The sequence below is a fragment of the Anomaloglossus baeobatrachus genome, chromosome 4 (genome assembly GCF_048569485.1).
Source record: "Anomaloglossus baeobatrachus isolate aAnoBae1 chromosome 4, aAnoBae1.hap1, whole genome shotgun sequence".
Lineage (NCBI taxonomy): Eukaryota > Metazoa > Chordata > Amphibia > Anura > Aromobatidae > Anomaloglossus > Anomaloglossus baeobatrachus.
In genome coordinates, this window is record NC_134356.1 from 476,939,062 (window position 1) to 476,964,791 (window position 25,730).

The window sequence follows — 25,730 nt, forward strand, 5'->3', positions numbered from 1 at the left end:
CCAAAAAAACGTAATTTCATAATTTTGGCTTTGGAATTTTTTTGCCGCTACGTCGTTTACCCATCAGATTAATTGATTTTAGATTTTGATAGATCTGGCATTTCTGAACGCAGCAATACCAAATGTGTATATATATATATATATATATATTTTTTTTTTAACCCTTTAATTATCAATGGGGCGAAAGGGGGGTGATTTGAACTTTTAGGTTTATTTTTTAAAACTTTTGTTTTACCTTTTTTTATTTTACTAGGTCCATTAGGGCAGAGGTCCCCAACCGCCGGTCCGCGGACCAGGACCGGCCGTTGGGGGTTTTCAGCCGGTCCGCAGCGCCGCTGACAGCTAGCTCTGCGGCCCTGCGCCTGGTCAGAGCACGCCCTGTGTGGATTGATAATGTTCTCTGCCGTAGCCGTGACAGCTCGCAGCTCCCGGCAGAGAACATTATACAGGATGGGGTGGGTCTTTGTGACGCAGCCCTCCACAGCACAGCATGGTATCTGTTGTACGGGACGGGGCGGGGTATCGGGCGGGTCTTAGTGACGTGGCCCTCCAGCACAGCATGGTATGTACTTGACAGGGTGGGGCAGCAGGCTCTCTTCACTGACTCGCCCCCGGCAGAACATATGTGGGGCGTGCCGGGGCGGGGCAGCAGACTGGCCTCATTGACGCAGCTCCCGGTACCGGTGTTCAGTGTGTAGCGCTGCTAAGCAGCAGTGCTGTATACACTGACGCTCATAAGGAACACACTTCGGGTTTCATTGTCTCCTATCACCAATAGATGAGACTGTCTTGTTGCAGGAAAACAAGCCCAGTGCTCCCACTGATCCAGGGAAACAAGCCCAGTGCTCCCACTCATTCTGAACCTATAGTAAGTTGAATCACATTCTCATTATAAATGTCATAATTATATTATATTATATTATAAGTATGCACTAAGCCCCACCCCTCCATAACCCGCCCCCATATGACCAAAGCTCCGACCCATGTCCCACAGGGCCATGGAAAACTGGTCTTGCTTAAGTCCGGTCCCTGGTGCAAAAAAGGTTGGGGACCTCTGCATTAGGGGACTATATGGATCAGCAGTCTGATTTCTCTGCCATATCTCCAGATCACAGCTACAGAACCGAGATCTGCAGATATGCTGCTTTACTTTCAATGCCGGCACTATTCTGGCATTGAGATCAAGTAACTGTTAGCTACAGGCGTCATCACATGACCCTGTGCTACCTATGGCAACCACCGGAAGTCACGTGATCATATCACGTGACTTCCGCTGGATAGGGGCAGGGTAAGTCATCATATTGGCTGCGCGCATATACATCTCGCAGCCAGATTTTGGCAGCGAGATGTAAGGGGTTAATAGTCGCAGGTGGACTGCAATTCCACTGGCGACTAGCAGGCAGACATGTCAACTGTTGAAATCAGCTAAGGGGTTAAATGTCATTTTGTTATGTAATCTTTTAACTTGTAATCAAACTTTAATACACATAGACAACTCTAACAATTATCTCATGGACAATTAACGGATAATAAATGGGTTGTCTCATCTCTATAAATGGGTAAAAAGACAAAGTGCTTGTAAACACAAGTAACTTTCCAAATTATCTCATCTAAATTCATATCTGTCATCAAGGTGGTTTTAATTTTAAAGTTTACCACTCATTGCCTAGGCTACTGCGTCAGTCTATCAGCGGTGGCCATGCTCCTAGGCAAGGAGTGCATTGGTTACAAGCTTTATAGCAATGTCTCTACGCTCTTCCAATGGCTGCCTCTATTTGCAGCATTAGAGAGCCCACAGGTCAGACCAGAGGCTCAGCCATTCCGCTAGTCCGAATTGTCAGTCATCAGGAAAGCATAATCCCCCATAAGAGTCAGATTCTGGAGTGGTGTGCTCCTCATGACTGATGCCAATTTATGAATTTTATCCTTTGTTAAGTTACCGGTTGGGGGGCCGAGGCCGCTGCCTGCTCCTGTTCCTGGTAATATTGAGAGGCTCTCCTGTCCTCCTCTTCCTGCAGTTTTTTAGCCAATTCGAGATCACTGATGCCTTCTGGTATCTGTTCCCAGTCAATGTCCTGATTCTGCTGCTCTTGTTGTAGCGATAAAGCCATCAGATAGTCCTAGGACAAGAAGAAAAACTCTTAAGAAATGGTTTGCCAATTTATCAGTGCAATATTTCCCCAACACCTTTATAATCCTTTTAATGTAGTGGATATATATCCAAATCTCATGTAAACGTTGAGATCTTTGAGACTGTTAAGGAATTTTCAGCTCAGAAAATAACACAGAAATGGGGGTGCATCAGATTTATGGCACCCTTTAGGCTATGTGCGCACGTTGCGTACTGTCACTGCAGAAATTTCTGCAGCGATTTGAACAGCACACGTGTGCTTCAAATCGCTGCAGAAAGAGTCCGTAATGAAAAAAAAAAGCCAATTCCATGCGCTCTGAGTGCAGCCCCTCCCATAGACAGAGCGGGGGATGCAGGCAAAGCGCACGGAAGAAGTGACATGTCACTTCTTAGAGCGCGTACTTCGGGCAGCAGCCGAAGCGCTGCACTCCAATACGCCACATGCGCACGTCTCCTGCATAATCTTCATAGATTGTCATAGTCATGGACTTCCATAGCCCCCCATCCCAGATGTGGCCCCCCCAATCCCCACCCTGGATATGCCCCAACCACCGTTACTACAGTCCCCACCCTGGATATGCCCCATCATAAGCCATGGACTTCCATAGCCCCCATCCTAGAAGTGCCCCCACAGTCCCCACCCTGGATGTGCCCCATCCATCCTTCCTACAGTCCCCACCCACCATCCCCACAGCCCCAGTCCCTAATGTACACTTGCTATGGCAAAACTAATTTGTATTTGGTCCTGCCAATAAAGCTTATTTGATTTGATTATGCTGGGGACGCAGGGCGCATGCAGTTACGCTGCGGTGCAGATCGCAGCGTAACTGCATGTAAATACGCAACATGCGCACATAGCCTTAGGGTACTTGCACAAAAAGTAAATTTATCAGCAGTAAATCTGCTATGTATTTTACTACATGACTGCAGTGAACCTATGGCAAAGTCTGTAGCAAATATGTTGTGTGTTTATTCACCTGACCAAACTCCACATGACACACTAGGTCACGCTTGTCACTAACACCTGCTTGCATATAAACTGTTTCCAGACTGTAGCAATTATTTTGGGATATGCTACTTTTCTTTTATTCGTGCACAAATTACCAACCACAGTTCTGCAGACAGTGTACACACATTAGACAGCGATCACTGTCTCTCCTGCTTCAGCAAAATCCTGATATCAAACTGAAGTTACCTAGGGGGTTGATTGCGCAATATGCTCTCCATTAATGCTTCAGCACTCCATTATTCTGGAAAAAGTGCTGATCCACTGGGTACAAACAGTAGCATTTTCCAAATGCCTGCCTTCACAGGCGCTGCATTCAGATAGAACTCGTATTGTTTTATTGCACTGAATGACCTGAATATGCCACAATATAATAAAAGACATCGCTTCTGGGATCCCGAGGATCAGTGCTGGAAGTACATTATTCAGCAACTGTAGGCAATGGAGAAACCTACTTTATGAAAAAGCTAGATATCATCGCAGACTTGGATTGAGACGGCTGCACTTTCTTTTTTTTAATGATGCATCGATGTAGTTCAACATTCAGTATTCAGTCTAGATTCTAGCTAGATTAAAACTGAACATTGTTTTTTGGTTGTGTCTACTAAAGAAAAAAAAGGAATCTCCCATAAATAGCCCTCCTTGTAATTATTCTCATTAATGCTGTATGAAAATATGAAATGAGTGGGTATTTAGTGTACAGTAGATAGAGGCACCATACAACAAGGGCAATAATTAAGAAAGCAAATACAATAGTATACTCTGCATAGACCAACTAGTGCAGGGGATGTGCACAGCCTGTGGAGTGAAAAGGAATAAATTGGCCAGAGTAGTGTATCTAATTGGGGGGAAGAGTCATTTTCCCAATAGATCAGGACACAGATCCAGGTCCAGAAATAATCTAACACATTGAGCTTCCTAGTCATTGGCTCAGTAATAGGGTCTTAAAACAAACTGCAGGTTGATTTTCAGGACAGGTTATGGGTTAGTAAATGTTTTCGGATAATACATAAGGCGAACTGTTGAGGTCCTGTGAAATATCAAACGTGGAACTTGCCAGGCGTTTGTACAATCTCAGCATAAAATGACTGTTCAAACTAAGCTCAGGTGTATAGTGCTCTCTTGGCAAGGTTTGGAAGTTCAATGCACCTTTCCACCTGATTTCCCTCTCCTCTGGCTCCTCTAAAGCCAGAACTATCAAAGAAGAGAATGAAGCAAATCAAAGATTTAGGTTGGAAGGAGCACCGAGCGTCTGAGCTTGACTTGAACAGTCATTTTGTTTTGACAGACTTCCTTTAAAAACCTGAATGCTGAGATAATGTGGGATCTTTCCAATCTTGGGTGAGTCTGCCCCTGATCACCTTTTGTTACAATTACATCATGAAATAAGTTGTTTCTGTAGATTTTGGATCCTGGCACACAGCAAATTTTGCAGTTGGACGCCTTAATACATGGATGGCTGGAGTCCATATACCATAGCAAGGTAATATACCATAGCAAGGTAGTTTTTTTGGGCATGTTCATGACTAATGATTTGGTTTTGTGCAATTTTTGAAGACAAAAGAAGTGGCTAGGGAATTATATAGGAGAGTCTACTTTTCTGATTTCTGTTCTACACCCAATTTTGGCTTTGTAACTGAATTAAAAATGGCACATGGGACAGCACCAAATGCTCAGAGCCCTCCAGTTTTCTTTGGAAATGTTGGTAAAAAATACCTGTTAAAAGAAAAAAAAAACCTAAACTAATAACCCTCAAGCACACATTTTCCTACCGTAAAGCAACAGTTTGCCCAACAAAATACGCAGACTGATGACTGGCCATTTCACAAAAGAGAAAATCACAACTAAATAGTAACGCTTCTGGTGAATGAAAATAAATTGAGGCTCTCATCAATCGCACACATTAGAGATGCTAACTGCTATACTTTACTAAACTGGAGTTTCGGTGCCAAGCTAAAAACATGAAAATAACAAATAATTAAAGGGTGTCAAAGTCATCAGCAAATGTCGGCGAGCCGATAAATAATGCATCGAAGCCTCCTAAACTTCGCTGAAACACAAGGCAGTGATATGACAACAGCACTCAATCACTGCTCACATCAGTAGGATTCCTGCGCTAATGGCAAAAATCAAATAGAATTTTCAACATGATTCTTGAAATAAAAAGATAATAAAGAGACCTGTTGTGAAGCTGTTAAAACTCTTTGATTAAACAGGAGGCCTTGCTAGAGACTGAACTCCCACAGCGGCCATCATAGTTTTGCTTCATGGCATTAACACTTTCCTTACATTATCATTCATTTACCAGTAGAGCTTCAATTTCAATTGAAAGTAGCCTGAACATCACTTCTTCACATTTAGGCTTTAGTAAATACTCAGAATGCCCATGCGTTCACAATCATGAAGCACCTGGATCTGGCCAGCTTCAGAGCTCCTGCAATGCTGGATATGCTGCCTTTACTAGCCACTTAGGACAGTGCACAAGGCAGGGCAGCAGGGTGACCATGCTGATGCTCCAAACTGTTTATCAGAAGCACACTGCCCCTTAAAAGGTATAGACTGGAGAGCCAAAACTGCACAGCTGCATAGGGAGCGTATGATTCGGGCTAAAAGCGTACATTATTATTATTATTATTATTTATAGCGCCATTTATTCCATGGTGCTTTACATGTGAAAAAGATATACATAATAAAGACAAGTACAATAATCAAACAATACAAGGCACAGACTGGTACAAGAGGGTAGAGGTCCCTGCCCGCGAGGGCTCACAGTCTACAAGGGATAGGCGAGAATACAGTAGGTTAGGGTAGAGCTGGTTGTGCTGATTTATATCAGACTGAGTGTTACTGCAGGTTGTAGGCTTGTCGGAAGAGGTGGGTCTCCAGGTTTCTTTTGAAGCTTGTCAAGGTAGGCGAGAGTCTGATATGTTTTGGCAGAGCATTCCAGAGTATGGGGGAGGCACGGGAAAAATCTTGGATGCGATGGTGGGAAGAGGAGATGAGAGGAGAGCAGAGAAGGAGATCTTGTGAGGATCGAAGGTTACGTGCAGGTAAATACCGGGAGACTAGGTCACAGATGTAGGGAGGAGATAGGTTGTGGATAGCTTTATATGTCATGGTTAGTGTTTTGAACTGGAATCGTTGGGCAATGGGAAGCCAGTGAAGGGATTGGCAGAGAGGACAGGTCAGTGAGTAGAGGGGGGACAAGTGGATTAGCCGGGCAGCGTAGTTTAGAATAGATTGTAGGGGTGCGACACGGTTAGAAGGGAGGCCACAGAGCTGGAGGTTGCAATAATCTAAGCGCGAGACAATAAGGGCATGTACTAAGGTTTTTGCAGATTCTTGGGAAGGAAATGTACGAATCCAGAAAATATATCTGAGTTGGAGGCGGCAGGAGGTGAAGAGGGCTTGGATGTGTGGCTTGAAAAAGAGATCAGAGTCTAGAGTTACTCCCAGGCAGCTAGCACGTGAGACTGGGGAAAGTGAGCAGCCATTGACATTGATGGAGAGGTCGGGGGGGCGGGGGGATGGGAGAGTGAGGAGGAGGAAAGATGATGAATTCTGTTTTGTCTATGTTAAGCTTTAGGAGTCGAGCAGAGAAAAAGGATGAAATAGCAGACAGACATTGTGGGATTCTGGTTAGTAGGGAGGTGATGTCAGGTCCAGAGAGGTAGATCTGTGTATCATCAGCATAGAGCTGATACTGAAATCCATGGGACTCAATGAGCTGTCCCAAGCTGAAGGTGTAGATGGAGAACAGCAGGGGTCCAAGAACTGAACCTTGGAGGACACTGACAGCTAGGGGTCAAGATGAGGAAGTGGTGTGAGAGTGGGAGACGCTGAAAGTTCGGTTGGTTAAGTATGAAGAAATCCAAGATAGCGCCAAGTCTGTGATGCCCAGAGACAAGAGAATCTGTAGTTAGAAGGGAATGGTCTACTGTGTCAAAGGCAGAGGACAGATCCAGGAGGAGGAGAACAGTAGTATCGCTTGGCTTTTGCGGTTAGTAGGTAGGTTCCAAACTGCAATCATTCAGGAGCACACAGGCCCCCAGCAAGCAGAAAGCCAAGAAGCTGGTGAGCTCCTGAAGATTGATCAGGGGAATAGCCCTTTAATAGCCACATATAGGAAGGGTTTTAAGCCTGTGACACAAAGGGACATATTTATCAATACGATTTACGCTGTAAACAGTGCTAACTTAAATCTGGGGTAGTTTAAGATTGTCCAGTTTATCAATCACCATTTTTTCATCATTGGACAGTCTACTCTACACTAATTTACTAATTTAATTGGCTTATGTCATGATGAAATTTGCTCTACATTTTTTTTTCACTTAGTTTTGCATTTAAAACCACTTCCTTTCCAGTAGGACCACACCCCCTTGTCAAAGCACAGAAAACGTAAAAAACACATTTGAAATATGGTTCAAGTTAAAGAAAGAAAAAAAATAGCGCCAGAATTCTGGCGCGATTAGTTGTAATAAATCTCTCCCATGAGTAGCAGTTTAGTTATTTATTACACGAGTCTTGTGACCATGATGACTAATTAGTAGAATTTATTTTCTGGAAGACTAATGACCATCATACCTGATCAATCTGGTCCTGCTGCCCCTGGTACACAGTTTCTGGGTCAGATGGCGGTCTGAGGTGGAAATCAGCGTCACAAAAGTTTCCATCGCCATCCACATTATGTAAACTTTCCCAGACAATGTTTTCTTCCGTGAGAAATCCCTGGTCCGTAACAAGCAAGTATAGAAGTCCCTAATGACAACATTAATACAAACGTATGATTTATAAATAAGAAGACTACCGCTCATTGATAACAATGGTACAGAGGATCTTACAGTTCATTGTTACCTGACAATGATGTGTCGTTTCATTAATAACATTAAGGATTTTGTTTTTTATTTGTTTTGAGGACTGCAGCTTTTTCTAAATCTGCAGCATGTCAATTCTTTCAGTTTTTTTCACCCATAGAAAGCAATGAAAAAGTAAAAAAAAAGTGTTTTTGAAGTCTTATTGGTGAAGAAAAACTTAGACATGTAGACAAAGCACATATGTAAGTCAGCATCTACACACAGCAAAAAGCATGAAAAACTGCTGCAAAATGGGTGCTCTGAATGCATCATTTTTACTGCCAAAAGAGCAGGTGTTCAAGGCAGAAAATATGCCACTATCCTTTAATACTGGGAAGATATCCTGGAGCAACATTACCGGAGATGCTCATTTCTGTCCTCTGCCACTGATCTCTATTCTGGACCCTACCTGGGAATATCAGGCACAATCAGAGGCTGAAGCTTCCCAAGACGCTGCTATGCAAAACCTTGAGAGCCTTCAGCCTCATCACTCAACTAAACCAAGCAAGTGTCACCACATTGATTTTCACCCGTATACCATCTTTATATTTGGTGATCCTGACTATGAGGCACTTGTTTTTACAAGAAATAGGTAATAATGAACACAGAGCTACCAATAGTCACACATACAGACAGCATGATCCTCATATACTCTGCAATATTCTATCTAGCAATATGGTCCCCGATAGAAAGATCCTGGGAACAGAGAAACATGTAAGTGCTGTATTTGTAGACAAGCAGAGTGTCTATAAAATAAGAATATGTACGGTACATACAGATTTACAGTGTTGGACCTTTCCTAGGTTCTTCTAACATTTTACTTTTTCATGGAAAAACTAAAAACTTAAAGCTAAGTCATATTTTTAGAAGGGGACCTGTCACTAAGTGAAAAATTGCCAGTTTTTGCTCTGGTTTTATTCCCAGTCCTTCCTTTAGTAATCCAGTTTTTATTTTTTTCAAATCTGCCTTACGGTTTCAGGGATATTGGCCTTAGTATTTAGTGTTAACCTTATGGAACTTTAACAAGCGGGCGTGGCACAAAACATGTCTTTAAGCTGCTCTGCATAGTTCTCCTGTAAGCCACACCCTTTTGTAACATAAAAATAGAAGTAAATAAAAACGCCCATATCTCTGGATCCGCAGTTCTGAAATACATAATCTGGAATACTCAGAGTCCTTCCATGGCCAGCGTAACGCCAAGTCTTACCATTGGACTTTTAGGAGATCTAAAGGGTGCTTTACACGCTGCGACATCGCTAACGATATATCGTCGGGGTCACGACGTTAGTGACGCAGATCTGGGGCCATTAGCAACATCGCACCGTGTGACACCAAGGAGCGACGATCGAGCGCAAAAACGTGAAAAATCGTTGCTCGTTGACACGTCGCTACTTTACCAAATATCATTGCAGCTGCAGGTATGTTGTTCATCGTTCCTGCGGCAGCACACATCGCTGTGTGTGACACCGCAGGAACAACGAACATCTCCTTACCTGCGTACACCGGCAATGAGGAAGGAAGGAGGTGGGCGGCATGTTTCAGCCGCTCATCTCCGCCCCTCCTCTTCTATTGGACGGCCGTTTTGTGATGTCGCTGTGACGCCGAACTCACCACCCCTTAAAAGGAGGGATTGTTCGGCATCAACAGCGACGTCGCAGAACAGGTATGTGCGTGTGACGCTGCCGTAGCGGTAAAGTTCGCTACGGCAGCGATCACCACATATCGCAAAAACGACGGGGGCAGGTACTATCGCTAGCGATGTTGCAGCGTGTAAAGCACACTTAAGCCCAAGATGCCTTTTTGCCAACAATTCTGGGGAACAGGATATATCAGATATTTTTATTTTTTCAATTGTGTTACATTATCTCCTATGATTATATTCTACGCGTCTGGTACTTTACACATTAAAGTATTGTGCTATTGAGTCATTGTATAATCAGATTAATATTTGTAATTGTTTTATCTGATGAAAACACATATGAAGATTATAGGGCAAGAATTCTGTGCACTGAATAAAGTAGTATGTAAGCAATGAGAGGAGGTTGGGGTTATACTTAATACAAAGCAATGGAAATGCAGAGCCATTAAAACAGGCCACTGATAACGGCACATCTATCCCTTTTTGAGAGTTTATCTTCCATGCTGTGCATTGTGCGGTTTATGAGATAATTTGATAGAAAACTCCTAGGAGGTATTTTGGCAGAGTCTTTTCAGCAATAATTCAGGAGCTCAATTATAGCTTTGAAAAATACCCAATAATTCACTATTGGTGGGGTCTACTCAGCAGAAACCCTTCATTTAAGTAGGTCGTTTGTAGCACAAAATGTATCTTGCAGCATTAAAACTAAAGTGTGGCGGTTCACAGTCCATGAATGATGGCAATTCTCTGGCCGTGACAATGAGCACACGATATAATAACACACTACAACTTCTACATTAAATTAGACGGCCTCGCTTTCCAATTAATTCTGGCTCAGAAGCCGTGAAAATTTCACCTCTCTTTATTCAATGAAAAATTAATATTATTTTAATGACAATCAACAGGGATCCTGAAATTTTCTCAGCTCAGGCTTTTTCTGTGATCGGCTAATTATAGAGCAATTAATTTCTCACCAAGTAAAGGAGAGAAAATAATGGGAAAGTGATCTTTTATAGAGCAAAGATCACTCCACCATATGATTGTATTATATGGAAACTCCTGTGCGCGGTCAGACCAGGCCTGGCTTAGCGACTCCATTTCATCAGTTTTGGACCATAAGGGTCAATAAAAGATTTTCATGCGCTCTGTCATCAGAAAGGTTTCTTCTTACAGTGTAAGGGCGGCTTTGCACGTTGCGACATTGCACGTGCGAGGTCGGTGGGGTCAAATCGAAAGTGACGCACATCCGGCGTCGCAGTCGATATCGCAACGTGCAAATCCTTTATGATACGATGAACGAGCGCAAAAGCGTCGTTATCGTATCATCGCTGCAGCCTCCGACATTTCCATAATGCCGGTGCAGCGACAGGTGCGATGTAGTTCCTCGCTCCTGCGGCAGCGCACATCGCTGTGTATGAAGCCGCAGGAGCGAGGAACTTCAACTTACCTGCCGCCGGCTGCAATGAGAAGGACGGAGGTGGGCGGGATGTTTACATCCTGCTCATCTCCGCCCCTCCGCTTCAATTGGCCGCCTGCCGTGTGACGTCACTGTGACGCCGCACGACCCGCCCCCTAAGGAAGGAGGCGGGTTGCCGGCCAGAGGGACGTCGCACGGCAGGTATGTGCGTGTAAAGCTGCCGTAGCGATAATAATCGCTACGGCAGCTTTCACTATATATAGAACGTGCGACGGGGGCGGGACTATCGCTGCAGCATCGGTAACACATTGTTACTGATGTCGCAGCGTGCAAAGCCCGCCTAAAGCTCCACTTTAGGTCGCCAAATCATGTAGGAGTGATGAATTTCTGTAATCTGCAGCACCTGTCCTCAGTTTATGGAGCTTGCATTGCCAACTCCATCATGAAGGCATCAGACAGTCACATGGGTTTGAACCCTTTGACCAAGGATTCGCCAGGTAAAAGTGGATCATGTAATTTACAAAAGATTGATCTAATTATGCACGTGTATGAATTTCATTAGAAACCCACTTACAGTCACATAACTAGAGAATCTCTAGACAGAACATGAATGAAATTCATGGCGAGGGGGTCAATGGTGACTTTCGGTTACATGGTGCAGCATAATTATGAGTACCACAGATGTCCCATAACCTCAAACATTGGGTAAAGTTGTGGGACAACTGTAAAAATTTAACAAGATTGACATGTTGGAAAATGTCACGTCCCGGCAACTAGATCACTTTAAGAAACAATGAAGCACCACAATTTTAATCATAATTGTTGGGCTACTAAAATCGGTCATGGATAACTAGTCTAAATGTAACAAGACACTGCTCAGCCAGCACAAGTATTAGCAATTAGTTAAAGGCCTCAAAAGCTGCTGTGACCAAAAACTGTCCAAACCACCAACATAAGATAAGATAGGTTACGAGGCTTCCTAACACCATTTATCCAGCTAAAACTGCAGCTGGTAATGAAAGGGCAAGCCAGTAAGACCAAGTTCCTATCATAGTTATGTGCTAACAAACCCACCTTGTATTTGGTCATGGTGCTAAAATGATTGTTCCTGAAGAATACACATAGCTCTCCTTCCTGTAGGGTTGAGGTCAGCTCACTGAGCCCGTGGTAGGTCAGTTGGGTGGCTGTGCTATTCAGAAACTGTTCTGCTACCAGGCCTAGAAGAAAGCACAACATAGGAGTCACTTTGCGGCAGGCACAAAGACAATGGACTGTAATACACACGTGGAGGACTGCAGATAATCATACATGTAGAGATAGATGTGTCACTACCATGGCAGGAGATATATCCCATACTCTGACATGGAGGTCCGATCTACAGCAAGGGTTTGCTGTTCTCTTTTCTTGGTTGTCACAGAAGTGTAACATATTATATTTGAACCTTCCAACTGAGTTTTGTACCAAGCGTATTCCCCAATGTATACTTATAACATATGCCAACACCATACATTACTAATAGGAGCCCATTATTTAAAAAACAAAAAACAAAAAAAAACAACAACAATATACAGTACAGCAGTTTACCATTTCTATACATGTAGAAAAAAAAAAAAAAAAAAGAAAAGAAAAAAGGCATGTGAAATATATCAGCCCAGGGTGGCCAAAGAGCTACTCTCTTGGCCAATATCTGGTGACCTGGAGAATAGGGGGCTATGGATAACACAGAATTGCACAGAATAATCCCTGGGCACATATATAAGAATTGGTCTTCGGCTATGTTCACACTGAGCATTTTTTGCAGAATTTATTAGCTAGAGATTTGCCTTGGTTTTATGCAAACCAATGCTAATAAAATGCTCCTTTTTACAGTCACAGCAAAGTATGTGATTTCTGAAATCTCATGTTTACACACACAAAACACGTCAGGATTTTTTCATGATGGTTTTGTGAACCACCTCCGGTGTTATGAAAAGAATGAACATGTCAATTCTTTTAAGCACTTTTGCTACAATTTTTCAACCTAGTGACAGGTGGACACGCAGATACTCTGGATCGGCGGGTTTATCCGGGTTAATAAAAAACCCAGTTCCGGCCTGGAATTGATCCAGGGTATCTGGCCGGCACTTAAAAATGGTGGTGGGGATGGTGGATTGGAGCAGGCACACTATATTTATCGAGTCACCGGCACGTCTGTACGCTCCCGCGGCTCCTACACTTACACGTCTCATTACCGTCATTACATATTCACTGCTTTCATCTATGATTTGCTGCAGTCAGGCTCGCCCCCAGACTGTGTCGTGTCTGACTGCAACCAATCACAGACACGGTCTGTGGGTCTATACAGAGAATGAGTGAGCCGCTCGTTCAGCATTGACCTCACTCAGGCTATTCCCGGTCACCGGTATCGTCAGCTATGAGTAAAGTTACCGCTGATCGTGCAGCTCATTCATTCTCTGGAGCTCACAGCGGGCAGTCCTGTGATCTTCAGATGTAGCAGAGCTGAATCGCCGTGGGACCTCGTGTGGATTACGTCGGACCTGCAGGGGTGTGATTATGGGGTTAATAAAGTGGTGAAAGCGGGGGGCTTTTTGTATTTTATTTCAAATAAAGGATTTTTTCGGGGTTTGTGTTTATTTCTTGTCACTTATTACAGATTGGTGATGGGGGTGTCTCAGACGCCTGCCATTATCAATCTAGGGCTTAATCGCAGCGGTGGGCTACGATTAACTCCTGATATTTCCCAATTGCCCTGGTGTGGTGGCAATTTGGGAAGAGCCGGGTAAAAAGTGCTGGGATTGTCACATCTAATGGATGCGACAATCCTTGGCGGCTGCAGGCTGATATTTTTAGGCTGGGCTTCTCCAGCCTGAGAATACCAGCCCCCAGTTGTGGGCTTTATCTTGGCTGGGTATCAAAATTGGGGGCAGGGACCGCACACTTTTTTCCCAATTATTTAATTAATTAAAAAAACAGCATGGGGTCCCATTTATTTTGATACACAGCCAAGATAAGCACACAGCTGGGAGCTGCAGCCTGTAGCCATGGGCTTTATCTGTGATGGCTTTCATAATATGGAGGGACCCTACGTCATTTTTTTTTTTTTTGTTTATTTTTTACTGTACGATACACCCGCAGACAAGGTCTGTGATTGGTTGCAGTCAGACGCTTTCTCACAGGCTGGGGGCGTATGTGATTGCAACCAATCACAGACACCAGTGAACTGGGAAAGCAGTGAATATGCATGATGCTAATAAGCGGCTCTGGAAGTAGGAAGGGCCACGGGAGCAGGTACTGTTGAGCCTAGAATGAATGGGCTCCTTGCAGGTTAGTGAGCTTGGCAATGTTTTCTCCCTTCCACTATACTATGCTTCACCCCCATGTGATAGGGGTATGTTGAAATTACTTAATCCCTGGAAGGAGCCCATACACTCTAGCATCTACCAAGCAGGTACAGCGATGACTGAGACCGATAAGTATAGCGCGCTTGATTTACTTTCGTTTTTTCTTTCCAATACCTGAGTGCCGGATCCAGGTCAAAACTGGCCCAGTCCAGGACTCGGGTTTTTTTGAATAACTGCTGGTCTTGACATCACAGAAAAAAAACGCTGTAAAAATGCCACAAAAAAAAACAAAAAAAACCATCAAAACCGCAGATGACTCCCAGGAGACATCCTGCCACAAGATTACGTTTTGGTCAGGGAAAAAACGCTGCAAAAACGTCCTGTGTGTACATAGCCTTAAGGTCTCCATACATGTTAGAGGATTGTTGGTCTAACCCACAGATACAAATAATGACAAAGGGAAAGTGTTGCATAACAAATAATATAACCCTTTAAATGACAATTTTAATAATTACATTTAAAACATCCAAAACCCAGTGCAAAATACAAAATAGCAGAAAAAGGGAGGAGGGTAAAGTTCTCACCCTAATAGATGCACCTCCCTCCTGTGTCCTCTACCTGCCGCGGAGGTTGGCACCCTAATATAAAGTGAAAGTGGCGACCCCACTCAACGACGGCTATCCCTGAAATTCCCTATTAGAATTAGGCCCTTACAAAAGTCATGAGAGATACAAAGTTAAAAGGCAGCGTAGACTTATGGTAGTGGACAGGGTACTATAAACGCACAGATGAACCACTATCCATATAAATAAGAAATTATGGATATGGGTGGAGGGGTCCTAAATTAATCAAATATAAGGACCTCTTACGGTAGTATCCTCCAATAACCCACAGATATCCACAATCCCATGTTTATGGGGTTATTCCGACTCTCCTCAGAGACAGGATATTGGATTTTCTGAAATTGATGTAAATACAGTTTTTGCCATGAATTTCAAAAGCTGCAGCAAAAAAAAAAAAGTTTTCCCCATTTTCTCAAAAAGTGGTATCATAAATCCCAGCATGATTGCATCATGTGAACACACCCTTACAGTTGCCTATGTATGTAGTCACACAGACTACCAGGATACTAACATCATTCTATTATAGTATAAATAAAGGACAAGCTTATAAGTAAAGTGATGGCAAAGTTAAAAGACAAAATTGTCCACATTTTATTATTCACCTTTGGTCCAAAATTTTGTGTAGATTAATTTCCAAAAATATCTTTAGTGCAGTCATAGCTTTGTTTTTCTCTCCACATCCCCTGCATAGATACAGATTTAATAGGCTAAGCAACCTTTGGAGCTCCTATAGAAACCCATGGAGAGAGCTGCACGTGCACAGCCACCTCTCAACTCCAGACCGGGCACGATAGGGCCTTGTTCTCGAGATTCAGGTAGGTCCCAGCTGTTTTGTTATGCTGTGGGTGTGGTGCTGTACCTTAATATTTGTTGCTTCTGGATGTTCTTTTCTCACCATAAAATTAAAGGACAAATGAAAGTCAAGTTCCCCACAGATATGCGATCTAGCAATAATAAGCCAAAATCACTCACCCACCTTCACTAACTAGCTCATTGTTCTCCGATTGCTTGCATGAAATCACCTTCTCCACCAGCTGGTTGTAGCTGCAGTTACCAACGGCCGTCACAACCTCAGCAATCTAAGATCAAACACATCAGGATACTACAATGAGAACTGGTGACATTACAGGAATAGAGCGGTGATGTGATCTGTGCTCACAGGTAAACTTCAAAAAGAAATAACACGTAAAAACTGCAAAAAATAAATAAATATGCTGCATTTCACGGGCTATAGATAGATCGGGATATACACATTCTGTGTTATATATATATATATATATATATATATATATATATATATATACATATATATACATATATATATATATATATATATATATATATACATATATATACATATATATATATATACATATATATATATATACATATATATATATATACATATATATATATATACATATATATATATATACATATATATATATATATACATATATATATATATATACATATATATATATATATACATATATATATATATACATATATATATATATACATACATATATATACATACATATATATACATACATATATATACATACATATATATACATACATATATATACATACATATATATACATACATATATATACATACATATATATACATACATATATATACATACATATATATACATACATATATATACATACATATATATACATACATATATATACATACATATATACACATATATATACATACATACATATATATACATATATATACATACATACATATATACATACATATATATACATATATATACATACATACATATATATACATATATATACATACATATATATACATATATATACATACATATATATACATATATATACATACATATATATACATACATATACATACATATACATACATATATATACATACATACATACATATACATACATATACATACATACATATACATACATATATATACATACATATACATACATATATATACATACATATACATACATACATATACATACATACATATACATACATATATATACATACATATACATACATACATATACATACATATATATACATACATATACATACATACATACATATACATACATATACATACATATACATACATACATATACATACATACATATACATACATACATATACATACATACATATACATACATACATATACATACATACATATACATACATACATACATATACATACATACATATACATACATACATATACATACATACATATACATACATACATATACATACATATATACACACACACACACACATATATATATGCACACATACATATATAAATATATATACACACACACACACACACACACACACACACACACACACATCAGGGGAAAATCTAGGGGGGGGGCTGGCGGGTCATTTGCCCCGGGCGCAACTGTGAGGGGGGCGCTGTTGGGCGCCTGATGCAGCCCTATGAAAGTCTCCACGTGGGCTGCAGTTGCCGCTCTGCAGTGACAGCTGCACTCATAGAAAGTGCAGCGCGCGGCTCTCACTCCCCAATTGTCCTTGTATCTGTCAGACGCGAGGACAATTGGAGCCGTGACGCCGGCGCTGACTTCCGGGTCAGAGCGACGGCTGTCATGTGATCATGTCAGCTGATCACACTGCTGACCCGGAAGTCAGGCCCGCAATGCAGAGGCGGCAGAGAAACGCTGAAAAGTGCTCCAGTGTGGAGCTGAAGACACGGACGGAGGAACAATATGGGGTGAGGGGGGAGGTTTCTATGCACACGGAATGGGGGGACAGAGGGAACTATTAGCGGACACATGAGGGGATAGAGGGTGGGGAGGGGGCAGTATCTAAAGACAGTATGGAGGAGAGAGGATGGGAAGGGAGCAGTATCTATAGATACAGTAAGGGTGAGGGGGAACAATCTTTTGACAGTATGGTGGGAAGAGAGGTTGGGGAGGGGAAAGCATCTTTGGGCACAGTATGGGGAGAGAGATGATGAGGGATAATGTATGGGGAGAGAGATGATGAGGGTTGATGTATGGGGAGAGAGATGATGAGGGTTGATGTATGGGGAGAGAGATGATGAGGGTTGATGTATGGGGAGAGAGATGATGAGGGATAATGTATGGGGAGAGAGAGGATGAGGGATAATGTATGGGGAGAGAGATGATGAGGGTTGATGTATGGGGAGAGAGATGATGAGGGTTGATGTATGGGGAGAGAGATGATGAGGGTTGATGTATGGGGAGAGAGATGATGAGGGTTGATGTATGGGGAGAGAGATGATGAGGGATAATGTATGGGGAGAGAGAGGATGAGGGATAATGTATGGGGAGAGAGAGGATGAGGGATAATGTATGGGGAGAGAGAGGATGAGGGATAATGTATGGGGAGAGGGAGGATGCGGGATAATGTATGGGGAGAGGGAGGATGCGGGGTGATGTATGGGGAGAGGGAGGATGCGGGGTGATGTATGGAGAGAGGGAGGATGCGGGGTGATGTATGGGGAGAGGGAGGATGCGGGGTGATGTATGGGGAGAGGGAGGATGCGGGTGATGTATGGGGAGAGGGAGGATGCGGGTGATGTATGGGGAGAGGGAGGATGCGGGGTGATGTATGGGGAGAGGGAGGATGCGGGGTGATGTATGGGGAGAGGGAGGATGCGGGTGATGTATGGGGAGAGGGAGGATGCGGGGTGATGTATGGGGAGAGGGAGGATGCGGGGTGATGTATGGGGAGAGGGAGGATGCGGGTGATGTATGGGGAGAGGGAGGATGCGGGGTGATGTATGGGGAGAGGGAGGATGCGGGGTGATGTATGGGGAGAGGGAGGATGCGGGGTGATGTATGGGGAGAGGGAGGATGCGGGGTGATGTATGGGGAGAGGGAGGATGCGGGGTGATGTATGGGGAGAGGGAGGATGCGGGGTGATGTATGGGGAGAGGGAGGATGCGGGGTGATGTATAGGGAGAGGGAGGATGTGGGGTGATGTATGGGGAGAGGGAGGATGCGGGGTGATGTATGGGGAGAGGGAGGATGCGAGGTGATGTATGGGGAGAGGGAAGATGCGAGGTGATGTATGGGGAGAGAAAGGATGCGGGATGATGTATGGGGAGAGGGAGGGGTGACGTATATAGACATGGTATGGGGAGCAAATGGGAATGAAAGTTTGAGAACACAATAAATAGTGACATGGTATGAGGAGCAAGTGGGCAGGATGGGGAGTGAGGTGGAAAAGTATATGGACACGCAGGAGGTAGGGAGGAAGACAGTAAGGGATGAGAAAAATGTGAGGGGGCACAGAATAGAGACTGGGTAGTGGAGGGACGTGGTATGGAGAGGGGGCAGAATTGGAGGACAGTGTGAGGCCATAGCGAGGAGGGGGTGGGATGAGAGGGTACTGTATAAAGACTGGGCAGTATAGGGTGATATAGTGAGAGCACAGTGTGAAGAGTAGTATGGAAAGGAGAGGGAGTGTGTGGGGCATGTACCATAAGAGGGACAGTGTGGGTCATATTTTGTGCAGAGAACACAGTGAGGGGCCATTATTTCATCTGGGGCACGGTGTAGGGCAGATATTTTTAAGTAGAAGTATTATAATCATTCTGCTATTTTAGGGGCATCGTGATAGGATATGCTGCAGAAGACCGGAGAACATGGAAATCTGCAGAGATGAGATGTGAATGTGAAAAGTCATCATGGCGTCAGGACAAGGTGAATAGAAAGAAACGACTCAGAGGCAACATCATCTATAAGGTACCTGAATGTAAATGTTTATTTGTGATACTGACTGTGTCCCATCATTAGGCCTCTGTGCCACTTGCACATTGCTTCTGATGTGAGTACAATTGGACGCCCACTGATCAGCTGCTTTGTGCAGGTGGCCGGAAATGCTTATTTCTGGATCTGCTCTGTCCTCTAATGGTGTCCGTGGCTGGGTACTGCACATCAGCCTCATTAATTTTAATAGGAACCTGCTGCCACTATCAGAAGACGGAGCAGATCCAGAACGGAGCACTTCCGGCCACCTGCCACCACCGACATGGCACCTAGAACAGGCGATTGGCGGGGGTGCCAGGTGCCGGATCCTGACCAGACATTGGTGACCTATCCTAAGGAAAGGTCATTAATGTTAAAGTAGTGGACAATCTCTTTAATAAAGTCTTGTGCCACCTGACAAGTTAAGGGTTACTATGTTTTTATTTATGTTGTTAGGAGCATTAAAGGGGTTGTCCAAGTTTGTGATGAGTCTGCAGTCACTCCTTGTGTCACTCTGTGACTGTAGACTTCTGAATTCTCACAGTGTGCACACTGCACACTGTCAGGATTCTCTGATGCCGGCGGTGAGAGTGGGAGGTTATGAAGCTGCAAGTATGCGATTTACATAGATGTGGTCACGTGCTGAACAGACCTGCTCAATGAAAATTAATTGACTGAGGCTGGACACATCAAACCAGAATGTGGCCAGAAGTCTACAAATCTCATACTTGTGCTCACATGATCGTCCATTGTCATCACTGACAGCGGAGAATCCTAAAAGCAGGGCTGTGGAGTCGGTAAGCCAAACCTTCGACTCCGACTCAGACTCCTCAAATTCTCTTGCACCGACTCCGACTCCGGCTCCGACTCCGACTCCTACATATATTGCTTATAGTTAGGTGAAAAATTTATTGTAGTACATGAATATGTGTATGTGAACATCAGACATTTAATAATTTTTATGATACAATAATCAAGATATTTGGATAGAACATAAAATATATTTATTGGAATACAACTTTAGAACACAAAACTGTAATAAATTGTAAATATGTAATACACTATGTAATATACAGTAGATTACATATATATCTTGTGTGTGTGTATATACACTGTATATATATATATATATATATATTATATATATTACATATTTACAATTTATTAGTTTTTTTGTGTTCTAAAGTTGTATTCCAATAAATATTTTATGTTCTATCCAAATATCTTGATTATTGTATCATAAAAACAATTAAATGTCTGATGTTCACATTGTACTACAATAAATTTTTCACTTAAATATAAGCATTATACTAAATGTTGTTATTTAGTAAAATATTCAGCACATTCTGCATTGCACTCCTGTCCCCAATTTATTATATATTTTAGGAGTCGGAGTCGGTGCATTTTATACCGACTCCGACTCCACCAAAATGAGCTCCGACTCCGACTCCGACTCCACGACTCCGACTCCACAGCCCTGCCTAAAAGTGTTCAGGCTTCTGAATTCTGCTCTGAAGTCACGAATAGAGTCACTGCAGACTTTCATCTCTAATCAGGACAATCCCTTGAATTACAAAATTAAGCAGTGTAGTATCCTCAGTTCTAACAGCGTGTAATATACCCACTGTCACAATTCAGCTCTGCTCGCTAGTCACCACATGGCCACTCCACTCATATGCGATTTTCATACTTGCATGTGACAATTAGCTTTTCTTCATACGTTTCCCATTGAACATTGAGAGAATTATTAAGAGAAGCTCGTTAACACATGACTAAGTGTGCAACTCACATATGAGTGACTGGTCACACGACGACCACCCAAATTGCTTGGTGGGGGGGCACCAAACTGAATTCTTGCCCCGGGTGCTGGAAAGCCTAGAAACACCTCTGTATGTATGTATGTATGTATGTATGTATGTATGTATGTATGTATGTATGTATGTATGTATATATATTATATTATATATATACACACACACACACACACATATACTAGAAGGTGGCCCGATTCTACGCATCGGGTATTCTAGAATTTACGTATTGTGTAGTTCATGTATGATTTTTATATATATATATATATATATATATATATATATATATATATATATATATATATATCTGTTGTTGTGTGTAGTTACCAATTGTTTGTGTAGGGCGCTGTACATGTTCTGGGTGTTGTCTGGGTGTGACGGGGGGTGAGAGCGGTGTTGTATGTGTGTTGCGTTGTGTGTCTGTAGCGTTGTGTGTGTGTGTGTGTGTTGCGCGGTTTGTGTGGGTGTGGTGTGTTTTGGGGGGGAGGTATGTTTTGTGCAATGTGTGTGTGTTGCGTGGTATGTGCGTATATTTATGTATGCCGCGGTGTTTGTGTGTTGGGTGTTGTGTGTGTGCAGCGTTGTCTGTGTGTGTGGGTGTCTGTGTAGGGCGGTGTTTGTGGTTCCCAGTGTGTGTGTGGTGTGTTGGGGGGAGGTGTGCACCTCCCATCGTGCTCCATCCCCCATGCTGCGCACCCCCCATCGTGCTCCATCCGCCATGCTGCGCACTCCCAAACGTGCTCCATCCGCCATGCTGCGCACTCCCAAACGTGCTCCATCCGCCATGCTGCGCACTCCCAAACGTGCTCCATCCGCCATGCTGCGCACTCCCAAACGTGGTCCATCCGCCATGCTGCGCAGTCCCAATCGTGCTCCATCCCCCATGCTGCACCAGCATCAGCCTCTCTCCTCCCAGCATCAGCCTCTCTCCTCCCAGCATCAGCCTCTCTCCTCCCAGCATCAGCCTCTCTGCTCCCAGCATCAGCCTCTCTGCTCCCAGCATCAGCCTCTCTGCTCCCAGCATCAGCCTCTCTGCTCCCAGCATCAGCCTCTCTGCTCCCAGCATCAGCCTCTCTGCTCCCAGCATCAGCCTCTCTGCTCCCAGCATCAGCCTCTCTGCTCCCAGCATCAGCCTCTCTCCTCCCAGCCTCAGCCTCCCCCAGCATCAGCCTCTCTCCTCCCAGCATCAGCCTCTCTCCTCCCAGCATCAGCCTCTCTGCTCCCAGCATCAGCCTCTCTGCTCCCAGCATCAGCCTCTCTGCTCCCAGCATCAGCCTCTCTCCTCCCAGCCTTCCCCAGCATCAGCCTCTCTCCTCCCAGCCTCCCTCTTCCCAGCCTTCCCCAGCATCAGCCTCCACCTCCCAGCCTTCCCCAGCTTCAGCCTCCACCTCCCAGCCTCCCTCAGCATCAGCCTCCCCCAGCATCAGCCTCTCTCCTTCCAGCCTCCCCCAGCATCAGCCTCCCCCAGCATCAGCCTCTCTCCTCCCAGCCTCCCCCAGCATCAGCCTCTCTCCTTCCAGCCTCCCCCAGCATCAGCCTCCCCCAGCATCAGCCTCTCTCCTTCCAGCCTCCCCCACCATCAGCCTCCCCCAGCATCAGCCTCCCCCAGCATCAGCCTCCGCCTCCCAGCCTCCCCCAGCATCAGCCTCTCTCCTCCCAGCCTCCCCTAGCATCAGCCTCTCTCCTCCCAGCCTCCCCCAGCATCAGCCTCTCCTAGCATCAGCCTCTCTCCTTCCAGCCTCCCCCAGCATCAGCCTACACCCTCCCAGCCTCCCCCAGCATTAGCCTCCCCCAGCATCAGCCTACACCCTCCCAGCCTCCCCCAACATCAGCCTCCCCCAGCATCAGCCTCTCTCCTCCCAGCCTCCTCCAGCACGCCGTGCTCCTCTGCCGACACTCACAGATCCGATCGCATACACTCACACCCACCCGATCGCATACACTCACACCCACCCGATCGCATACACTCACACCCACCCGATCGCATACACTCACACCCACCCGATCGCATACACTCACACCCACCCGATCGCATACACTCACACCCACCCGATCGCATACACTCACACACACACTGACGATATTGCACATACGCGCTCACACTCAACATCCGGAGATACCACATGCTTCTGGCCATGTGATCCTCCGTCAGGTCCTGGAAGCTCACAGCACAGTATCGCGGCCGAGAAGCAAGCGATATCTCCGGATGCTGTGAGTGTGTGGATGCGATGTGATGTGTGTGAGGTGTGTGAGAGAGTGAGTGAGTGTGATCTGATGTGTGTGTGTATGTGTGTGTCTGTTATGTGTGTGCATGTGGATGTTCCGCCGCTGCAGGACCTTGATGCGCTGGTAACTATGCTACCATGGTTACCAGCGCATCACGTCCCCCACTCGCACGGGAGCCCACACCAGCATACGGCGGCAAACCCCAGCAATGCGAGGGTTTGTGTCGGCTGGGTTGGCGGCGTACGCGGATGTGGGCTCCCGGGGGTACAGTACTCACCTGGGAGTCGTGTCTCCGTGTCAATTCGGGGGATGCGTGCGGGGGGCGGGGCCAGAGCGAGCGTGCATTGCGTGAGGGGGGCGGGGCGTGGCCGACTTGCCAATACGTGCAGGGTGCCGGGGCGAGAGGCCAATCAGTGTGGGGGCGGAGCCTGTGCGAGCGGCCGGCCAATCCGTGTGGAGGGGGAGCCAGGGCGAGCAACCAATCCGTGCGGGGGGGCGGGGCCATGGCGAGGCCAGCGGCCAATCCGCTTTGTGTCACCATAAGGACACAATTGGAGCAAGACAGACAGAGGCAAATTATATATATACATATATATATACATACATACATACATACATATATATATATATATATATACTAGAAGGTGGCCCGATTCTACGCATCGGGTATTCTAGAATTTACGTATTGTGTAGTTCATGTATGATTTTTGTTATATATATAGATGTTGTTGTGTGTAGTTACCAAGTGTTTGTGTAGGGCGCTGTACATGTTCTGAGTGTCGCGGGGGGTGAGAGCGGTGTTGTATGTGTGTTGCGTGTGTTGCGTTGTTTGTGGAGCGCTGTGTGTCTGTAGCGTTGTGTGTGTGTGTGTGTTGTGCGGTTTGTGTGGGTGTGGTGTGTTTTGGGGGGAGGTATGTTTTGAGCAATGTGTGTGTTGTGCAGTATGTGCGTATATTTGTGTGTGCAGCGTTGTCTGTGTGTGTGGGTGTCTGTGTAGGGCGTTGTTTGTGATTCCTAGTGTGTGTGTGTTGTGCAGTGCGCGTGTGTGTGTGTGTTGGGGGGAGGTGTGCACCTCCCATCGTGCTCCATCCCCCATGCTGCGCACCCCCCATCGTGCTGCATCCCCCATGCTGCGCACTCCCAAACGTGCTCCATCCGCCATGCTGCGCACTCCCAAACGTGGTCCATCCGCCATGCTGCGCACTCCCAAACGTGCTCCATCCGCCATACTGCGCACTCCCCATCGTGCTGCATCCCCCATGCTGCGCACTCCCAAACGTGCTCCATCCGCCATGCTGCACACTCCCAAACGTGCTCCATCCGCCATGCTGCGCACTCCCAAACGTGCTCCATCCGCCATGCTGCGCACCCCCTATCATGCTCCATCCGCCATGCTGCGCACTCCCAAACGTGCTCCACCCGCCATGCTGCGCACTCCCAAACGTGCTCCATCCGCCATGCTGCGCACTCCCAAACGTGGTCCATCCGCCATGCTGCGCACTCCCAAACGTGCTCCATCCGCCATGCTGCGCACTCCCAAACGTGCTCTATCCGCCATACTGCGCACTCCCCATCGTGCACCATCCGGCATGCTGCGCACTCCCAAACGTGCTCCATCCGCCATGCTGCGCACTCCCAAACGTGCTCCATCCGCCATGCTGCGCACTTCCAAACGTGCTCCATCCGCCATGCTGCGCACTCCCAAACGTGCTCCATCCGCCATGCTGCGCGCTCCCAAACGTGGTCCATCCGCCATGCTGCGCACTCCCAAACGTGCTCCATCCGCCATGCTGCGCACTCCGAAACGTGCTCCATCCGCCATACTGCGCACTCCCAAACGTGCTCCATCCGCCATACTGTGCACTCCCCATCGTGCTCTATCCGCCATGCTGCACACTCC

The 25,730-nt window shown here is 45.1% G+C and overlaps 1 protein-coding gene across 1 annotated transcript in view; it reads right to left on the reverse strand.

The window, feature by feature from the left end:
* MINDY2 (MINDY lysine 48 deubiquitinase 2) overlaps positions 1-25,730 on the reverse strand; it is a 115,646-nt gene that overhangs the window by 11,505 nt on the left and 78,411 nt on the right. Inside the window, exons 5-8 of the mRNA XM_075345726.1 lie at positions 15,987-16,089; positions 12,121-12,263; positions 7,722-7,895; positions 1,941-2,120 (exon numbers count right to left, since the gene is read on the reverse strand). Coding sequence (XP_075201841.1) covers positions 1,941-2,120; positions 7,722-7,895; positions 12,121-12,263; positions 15,987-16,089 — 600 coding nt within the window. The remainder of the gene's footprint in view (positions 1-1,940; positions 2,121-7,721; positions 7,896-12,120; positions 12,264-15,986; positions 16,090-25,730) is intronic.